This window comes from Epargyreus clarus, unplaced genomic scaffold (assembly GCF_041222505.1).
Source record: "Epargyreus clarus isolate Ecla_fem2 unplaced genomic scaffold, WU_Ecla_fem_2.2 ptg000016l, whole genome shotgun sequence".
Taxonomy (NCBI): Eukaryota; Metazoa; Arthropoda; class Insecta; order Lepidoptera; family Hesperiidae; genus Epargyreus; species Epargyreus clarus.
This window is the reverse complement of record NW_027332224.1, coordinates 5,729,964-5,738,971: the sequence shown is the minus strand read 5'-3', so window position 1 is coordinate 5,738,971 and position 9,008 is coordinate 5,729,964. Positions and strand designations below refer to the sequence as shown.

At 34.4% G+C, this 9,008-nt stretch overlaps 1 protein-coding gene across 2 annotated transcripts; it reads right to left on the bottom strand.

The window, feature by feature from the left end:
- Positions 1-4,858: 4,858 nt before the first annotated feature.
- LOC140748675 (protein KTI12 homolog) lies at positions 4,859-8,495 on the bottom strand. Of its 2 annotated transcripts, none has more exons than XM_073081519.1 (4): positions 8,155-8,495; positions 7,540-7,768; positions 6,631-6,769; positions 4,859-5,146 (listed from the first exon to the last, which is right to left on the bottom strand). In XM_073081519.1, exons 1-4 carry the CDS (start codon positions 8,420-8,422, stop codon positions 4,862-4,864), a joined length of 921 nt encoding a protein of 306 aa, XP_072937620.1. In that variant the 5' UTR covers positions 8,423-8,495; the 3' UTR covers positions 4,859-4,861. The 2 variants fall into 2 exon arrangements, with proteins under 2 accessions (XP_072937620.1, XP_072937621.1); XM_073081520.1 differs by having other exon boundaries at positions 8,151-8,333.
- Positions 8,496-9,008: the final 513 nt, after the last annotated feature.

Here is a 9,008-nt window from a genome sequence, read left to right as displayed (position 1 = left end):
ACAGACTTTTCCGAGGCGTTCCAGCTTAGTCCTCAGGGGTAGCGGCGCATCTGTGGCCGACCTCAGGTAGGAATATCTAATCCTATTTGGGGTTGATTGCAGATGTCCATGGGCGGCAGTAGGTTACCATCAGGTGGACTGCATGCTCGTCTGCTACTCCTATATTATAAATAAAATCACACTATGGGGGTTTCACAAAATGTGACAAGGATGGAGTTAGGGATCGAAAAATCAAGAAAATCGAGTGACGTCATTTATGGATGGTCCCAAATCGATCTAATAAGTCTCGAGCAGACGGACAGACAAAGATTTTTATATAGATGTGTATTAAATACTGTTTTATTGTTAAGACCTATTTTAATCAAATAGTTTCAAATTTATACTTTCTACACTCAGCCCCACACTAGGATTTTGTCTCGTGGGATGCTATAAACATACATAGACGAATACACAAACACCCAGACCCAGAATAGATATCTGAATTCATTATTCAGATGTCTGCCTAGCCGGGGATCGAACCCGGAAGACTTTGCGTCAGACTAATTTTAGATTGTGAAAAGAGACGTAAATCTTGTATTCTGGCTAACTACTTTTTACATAAAAACTGTATGTAAAACCTTATTCATTTGAGTTTTAAGGCATCCCAATAACTCTCTTACATACTTATCCGGGCGTTCTAGCTTAGTCCTCAGGGGTAGCGGCGCATCTGTGGCCGACCTCAGGTAGGAATACCTAATCCTATCTGGGGTTGATTACAGATGATGGGCAGCAGTAGCGACTTATCATCAGGCGCACTGCATGCTCGCTACTTTAATATTATTAAAACCGCAATATGAAAAGTACAGAATTACCGATTATTTAGGCATGATATAAATATGTTTTTACTTGAATGGCTATTAAATAGTATTTTTGTTTGTTAATATTGTATGTTTTTGAAGAAATATATAAAACTAGTTGTTGCCCGCGGCTTCGCCCGCGTTTAAAAGAAAATAATATGACATACTAACATACATAAAACTGATTCGTACCTTCATTGGAATGACAGTGTCGCCATCTAGCGAAAATTGGTCGTACCAACTCTGAAACCTTCGTGGGCTCATGGACAACAACTTTGCTCAAATGCATAGTTTACGATTAAATCCTTACTAATATCGATTAAAATAATCGATGTTTCGGGTCCAAAAGATCGATTCTCCGATTAATCGATATTAGATCGCCATCCCTAGTTCCCGTGGCATTTCCGGGATAAAAACTATCCTATGTCCTTTCTCGGGTCTCAGACTATCTTTGTACAAAATTTTATTAAAATTGGTTCAGTGGTTTAGGCGTGAAGAAGAGACAACCAGACAGACAGACAGAGTTACTTTCGGATTTATAATATTAGTAAGGAAGTAAGGATGAAACATTCTACCCCCAGCCCCAGAATATATCAATGGTGCTATAAACTCACAGACACGTACAATAACACCCATTCATACTCTAAATTTAATTTAGAGGTCTATCTATAGTCTGATTCATAATTAGGTGTCCAAAATGTAAACAAAGGTGTTGACCTATCAAGAAAATAAGTTAGAAATGGTAGTTTCTTATTTTCGTCGATATTAAAGTAAGACAACAATAATAAAATAATAATCTAAATAAATTAAGATTAATTCACATTTTCTAATATTTATATCACCTCAATTTCGATCCATACAGTAATAATAATAAAAAACAAAGTTTATGGTAGAAAATTAAAATGTGATAATGGTAACACAACCGAAATCCAAGACATTTCTTGTGCTGTCATTTTTAAGTTTCGTAACTAATATTATTAATTTTCGTGATTGTGATCGAAGTCGAATGTTTTCTCGTTTACATAACGCGTTTGCTAAATTGTGTATATTTGTTAAATTTTTGTTTTTTTGTTGAGTTTGTTAAAGTTTTTGTTTCTTGTCAATTTTGACAGTGACATTTCTTTGTTTACATTTTGGACACCTAATTATGAATCAGACTATAAATGTTTGTATTGTTAATAATAATTATGTAACTACATTTTAATCGATTGTTATCTAGCACTGGGGGGTTACTATCATCTCTTAACACAATATAATTTTATTCATACTTATACTTTTTTGCAGGAAATTTAACTTTTTAAGCAAAATATGACAATTTCAGTTGGTTTTATACAATGGATAAGCGAAAAATTTATAAGGGTTTAAGTTACTTCAACTATGTATGGCGAAATATTTTACTGTTTTAAGGAGGAAATAAAACTTTCCTGAACTATGATGGTTTTTAAAAGATGGTGGTAGGCCCCCTGGTCTTTTATCAGAATGAGAAGGATGAGGCCATAGTCCACCGCGCTGGGCAAGTGCGTATTGATAGACTTCACATACCTTTGAGAACTTTTTAAACTTCCATACCTGTAAGTACTTACGGTGTTTCCTTCACAAAAGCAAATGATAATTAATTTATATTATGTACATAACTAAAATTTTAAGTATGTGTCTGGGATACGAACCTTCTTGTGGACCTCTAGCGCCCTATCTATACTAATATTATAAAGAGGAAAACTTTGTTTGTTTGTGTGATTGTAATGAATAGGCTCAAAAACTACAGGATCGATTTTAAAAATTCTTTTACCATTCGAAAGCTACATTATCCACGAGTAACATAGGCTATATTTTATATGAAAAATATTTGATAAATAGATTTTGAGGCGGTACAAAGTTTGCCGGGTCAGCTAGTTAATAATAATCAATCTATTTTGCCTGCTAAAGATCGACATTTGCTTCATAATGGATAATGTCAAATTTTGATCTTTAGTTTATAAAATTTGGTTGGATTGAGTAATAATAAGGCGTGGATTGAGAAGCAGAATTTCAGGTCTGTTATATAGATAGAGTATTTGAATCTTTGTTTAACTATTATCAATGGCGGATTAAGGTTGCCGCAGAATTGGATGAGGCCCTCACTCTAAGAAATTGATGTAATTTTACAAATATCTACAAGAGAACTTGTAGACATTTGGAGGCCCCTGCGGCCCCCTTAATCCGCCATTAACTGTTATTATTTAGCCGTTGTCAAAACAAGGGAGTAGCTAGCACTGTACCAATTGTATCAATGATACAGGGGCCCCATGTTAGTGTGTGTTCACAATTTTACTGAAACTTAACGAGAAAACATAGCACTTTTTTACTGTAATATCACATTTTATATCATGAAAACAGTGGCAAAGAAGTTTCGACTTCAAAAATAAGTTAAAAAAACAAGTGTCTATGTATCTAAATAACTCAAAGGTGACTGACTAACATAGTGATCTATCAACGCACAGCCCAAACCACTGGACGGATCGGGCTGAAATTTGGCATGCAGGTAGATGTTATGACGTAGGCATCCGCTAAGAAAGGATTTTGATCAATTCTACCCCCAAGGAGATAAAATAGGGGATGGAAATATTACTTCGTAACGCGAGCGAAGCCGCGGGCAAAAGCTCGTTACGATACAATTTCAAAGAGCCTGTGACAGACGGACAGACATCCGAGGCTTAGTAATGGTTCCGTTTTTACCCTTTGGTTACGGAACCTTAAAAGTAAACATTTTGGGGGGCCCCCACAAAAAATACAGGGCCCTTCTGAGGCACCTTACGCCACTAAAACTAACGGTAAATGTGTCAATAACACAGCTTTAAGGTGATTAATAAAAATATGTATACTCATTTATTATAGTTGTAGATGAACGTATACTATTATATCACGATATGGTCTCACCGAGTATTAAAACTGTTTATTTTGTATCACTGCTGTTTTATTTTTGAAACCCTATACACATTATATTGATATTTTACAATAAAAATCCAAAAACAGGAAAAAAGTAAGATAAGGAAAGAATGTTTTTTTTAAATGAAATATAGAAAATAGCAATCTCAAATGTAATATTATTATGTAAAAAAAAAAATAGTTTATAGTACGATTTTTTGAAATAAAATAAAAAAAAATGCACATATGAGGCGAAAATCGATGACTTCAATATTTTTTCTTATACTAGGCATCAGATTGTTATGTGCTCCCTAACATATGACCTATTTAAAATATTTAAAACCAGACATAAGCCATGCTGTCATAATTAAGGAATAATGGTTCAGAATATATCGAAATTGTATTGTTAACAACATTAAATTCGATACATACGATTAGGCATGTCGGCATTGTTCCGCCTAAATTACACCATGACAGTCGGGGACGTAATGGAGAAAACCGTCAGCCTTTTTACATGCTTTATATTAGCTTCACTTGTATGTTTGTCAGTGAGTAACTCCGTTTTTCAGTAGAAAGAGATCAACATACATCCTTATAATTATGACGCTTTGTGGATGCTTAATCTAAACAGCAGTATAAATAAAACAATAAATAATAATTAAAGAAACTGTAGAACTCGCTTTTATAAGAAATTTAACTAAAAATAAGTAATAAAAAAACTAAAGTACACGCTTTTATAGACACTAAAAAATACAAAATAAAGCTTTTATAGAAACAAAAAATGATATATTTAATTGTAAAAAAAGCGTGGGGTGCTTTTGAAAATATCAAAGTGTTGGTCCTTCTGCTCATGTCTGTCAGTAAAGTATTTATAACTACCGAGAGTGTGCACCCCACGCTTTTTTACAATTAAATATATATTTTTTTGTTGTTAATACAATTTTTCATTAAAAATTTTCTAAGTTTATTTTATATTTTTTAGTTTGATTTCTATAAAAGCGTGTCTGCCATTTGTAGCTTTCTTCAATTGCAAGGCGGTGTGATATCTTTACTAATCTATGATTCGATAAAAGAATATTTACTCTATAAATAAAGCATCACTAAATAAAACTACCCAATTCCTAATCAATCAGCGTTTTATTCAAATACTGTACAAAATACCGTCCTATTCTATTTGCATCTTCATTTGAATGGTTCATCTTCGCATATGTCATGAACTGTCGCCTTAACCTCAACAACTTCTGTGGGTTTACTGTTTGCATGAAACCCACTTCTAGGACACACCCTGGGTAGTCTGGAAACTTAACTTCGTCTAGATTTAGCTGCTTGGCGTCTAGGATCTGCTTTGACACAGACTGTGTGACTTTGTCTAGCTCGTAGACGAAGTTTGTTGATGTCAGTGGTGGCTGCAAGAAAATCAACAAATATAGCAGGTATCTAGCTTACCGTTAATGTTACCGTAGGTACCTTAAGGTAAGGTTTTCTATACTAATATTATAAAGAGGAAAACTTTGTTTGTTTGATTGTAATGAATAGGCTCAAAAACTACTGGACCGATTTTAAAAATTCTTTCACCATTCGAAAGCTACATTATCCACGAGTAACAGGCTATATTTTATATGAAATATATTTGATAAATAGATTTTGAGCGGTACAAAGTTGTCCGGGTCAGCTAATTGTAAATAAATGGAGTCATTCGAGTGTTACATAAACTGATTTTTTATAATATTTAACAATTTATTTATCATCCCTACAACGATTGATCTCTAAGCTCTCTCATTCTTAACTTCAAATCTTGGAAATACCTGTACGGTACAACCGTCCAAAAATATAGTTATAAGCAAAAATATTGTCATGCAACCCCGCAGTAATAGACATCAGTTTGCTATAGGCAAGCACAAATAAATTTATTAGTTTATCATTTATAAGGGTGTCATAACCCTTACATGGTCCACCGAGCCGGACAACTTTGCCAACTTTTTTTTAATTTTTCAGGTATGCAGGTTTCTTTTACCATTTAAATGAGTGATAATTAATTTCTAATGTGCACATAAATTCGAATAATCAGAGATGCACGCCTAGGACTTAAACCTTGGACCCCTCAATCAAGAGGCTGAATTATTTGATCACTGTCTTCGACCTATGGATAATCGCCACTCAAGGACTTTCTGTTCCAATAAGTTATCATTTGTAATCATAGATTAGTAAAGATTACTCACTCCTAACAAGAAAATGTACCCAGTTTTGAGAATTGAAATAGTTGCGTAAAAATGTTTTGCCACGTCTCCGTGCTAAAATGTCCCTAAAATATTTGAAATAATTATTTATTTATTATGTAAATTACGCAGTATTAGTTATTTATTCGTAAATTTTCTCTAAAAATGTTTTTATATGTCAAGAATTCAAAAAAAGAACTTACATATAAGCCGTTTGTGGCTTCATTCAATTTCAAGGCGGCGAAGTATCTTTACTAATCTATGGTTGTAATATACCTTTTAACTCTGAAAGGAGACCCATGCCCAGCAATGGGACAGTAATTTTTTCTTTCTTTTTTTTTATACTATAGGAGTAGCAGACGAGCATACAGTCCACCTGATGGTAAAGCTACTGCCGCCCATTAACATCTGTAATCAATCCCAGATAGGATTAGATATTCCTACCTGAGGTCATCAGCCACAGATGCGCTGCTACCCCTGAGAACTAAGCTGAAACGCCTCGGAAAAGTCTGTCTCCCTTACCACACTCTTTGAACCGGAACACAGCAGCACCTAACACTGCTGTTATTAGGTAAAAATAGGTGTGGCGGTGGTGCCGCCGGAGTCTAACCACAAAGGATTCTACCACCTTCAAACAGGGACAGTAATATGTTGATAAAAACCTTCCAACTTACATTCTGTGTACTCATATTGGGTGGGGGTGCTTTTTTCTCAAACAACACTTGGTACACAGCATCCAAGTCTAACGAACTCTGTGGCTGCACTGTGAATAATGGACTATCCCACCGATTGTTGGAATTTGGTTCTTCAAACCTGAAAATATAAAATATAATAATATTCTAATAAATTTGTAAGAATTTAGACGACCCCGCGTGGTGGAGCGGTCACCATGCCGGTTTGACGCGCAGAGGGTCCCGGGTTCAATCCCCGGCCAGACAGATTTCTAAATGATGAATTTAGATTTCTGGGTCTGGGTGCTTGTGTATTTGTCTATGTGTGTGTCCATAGCACCCACGATACAGGGAATCCTAGTGTGGGGCTGTGAGTGAAATAAGCATTTTTTTTATTTAAGTATCTTCCGTCCATCCATCTGACGGTAAGTTATGGACATCTGTAATGAACCCTAGATAGGATTGAGAGTCTGAGGTCAGCCACAGTCAAATCTTTTATCACTCCTTTCAAACCAGTGCTACACTGCTGTTATAAGGCAGAAATCTACACTAATATTATAAAGAGGAAAACTTTGTTTGTTTGTTTGATTGTAATGAATAGGCTCAAAAACTACTGGACCGATTTTAAAAATTCCTTCACCATTCGAAAGCTACATTATCCACGAGTAACATAGGCTATATTTTATATGAAATATATTTGATAAATAGATTTTGAGGCGGTACTAAGTTTTCTGAGTCAGCTAGTAAATCAATAAAATGGTTATTACTGTTGTATCTTTTATCAAAAGATGTGTTCAGCTTCAGTTTATTTAAAAGTAATCATAAAAAACATTTGTTAATATCTTAATATTATGAAAAGCTTTCTGTTGGTATGTCTATATAAATAAATAAATAAATATAATGATTTTATACCTTAATTTAGTCAATGCATCAAACACCTCCTCTGTATACGACTCAGAATCCAATCTACTATCATGTATATTGCCATCTCCGTCTGGATTATGGTTGTGAGTATCTCCATCCTTGTCTCTCAAGCGCAGTTTGTTAGCCTCCCAAGCTTCTTGATGGTTGCGAAGAGTATACACTGTGCATTGTGTAGACTTTGAAGCTTTGGAAGCACAGTAGAGTTCGTAGCGGAATCCTGTGTACATGTTTGTATAAGTTTCACAAGAAGCATGGAAGTAATATGAAAAGGTTGCTGTTTTTACTTATGTCATAAAATTATAATTTTATATAGTATTTTGCTAATAAGATAATTTTAAAATGGTATTAACCTTATGGTCGTGTTGCAACAACCTACACCGTATCGCTAGATTTTTTTCGATTGAATAAAATATGAATTAGGAATTTAGGATAGACATTTATTACACATATTTTTTTAAAAGAAAAAAAGAGAAAAATACATAACACCCTGTAGAACAACAGGAAATATATCACATGTGAAATTATACATAATTTTTGTGAAATAAATACAATTTATTAGAAAGACTAAGGTTTCAAAACATCTAAATATATAAACTTACCAACCTTTAATGTAGTTACTGCCATCCAAAATAACGACATTATCCTTCCCTACGAGCCGTATAACCTCTGATTTGAGGTACCCTCTGACCCTCTTCTCCTTCTGAGAGTCCAAATATGTGGAGTTCTTCTCATAACCCAACTTTGAAATAGCGTCAGATTCTGATACGATTTCCACTGATTTACCATGTTTCTTCTCGAAAAACTCCTTCAATTCATACGCTCTTGTGCTTTTACCACTCACTGGGGTGCCACATATTATTATTAACGGCATTATTTATTATTTATAATAAAAAATTAAGTTAAATTTTAAAATATACTATAACTATATACCGTTGTCATTTGACACTGACAGAACAACAGACGGAATTGCCAACTGACAAATGACGTCTCTTTCATATACACACAGACTATAAATGCCATAGAATAAACATTAGCACTTGGCTTCTGTGTTCAATGCTTGTGTTACTTGTGGTGTTTTCCTGAGCTTATGAAACAAAGTAGAGTGCTTCCCTTATTTAAATCGGGATGTAATACTGATCCAACCAATTTTCGGCCAATTTCTATTCTACCAACATTAAGTAAAATTTTTGAAAAAATTGTTTTAAATGAACTGTTTTGTGATTTATCTAAGGCCTTTGATTGTGTCCACCATGAGACACTGGTCAGGAAATTACACCACTACGGAATCAGGAACAAGGCTCTCAACCTTTTGACTTCTTACTTAAATAATAGAATTCAGAAGGTTGATGTAAATGGTACAAAATCGCCCGGTGCTTCTGTTGCAATGGGCGTGCCGCAGGGTTCAATACTCGGTCCATTCCTGTTTTTAATTTATATTAATGACTTGCCCTACTATG

What these genes read in the sequence shown, in the direction of transcription:
- LOC140748675 (XM_073081519.1), bottom strand. Translation starts at nt 8,422, where the DNA reads ATGCCGTTAATAATAATATGTGGCACCCCAGTGAGTGGTAAAAGCACA. An exon ending in TGGCAGTAACTACATTAAAG is followed by an intron (nt 7,769 to 8,154) that starts GTTGGTAAGTTT and finishes ACATGTACACAG; the next exon opens with GATTCCGCTACGAACTCTAC. An exon ending in GATGCATTGACTAAATTAAG is followed by an intron (nt 6,770 to 7,539) that starts GTATAAAATCAT and finishes TTATATTTTCAG; the next exon opens with GTTTGAAGAACCAAATTCCA.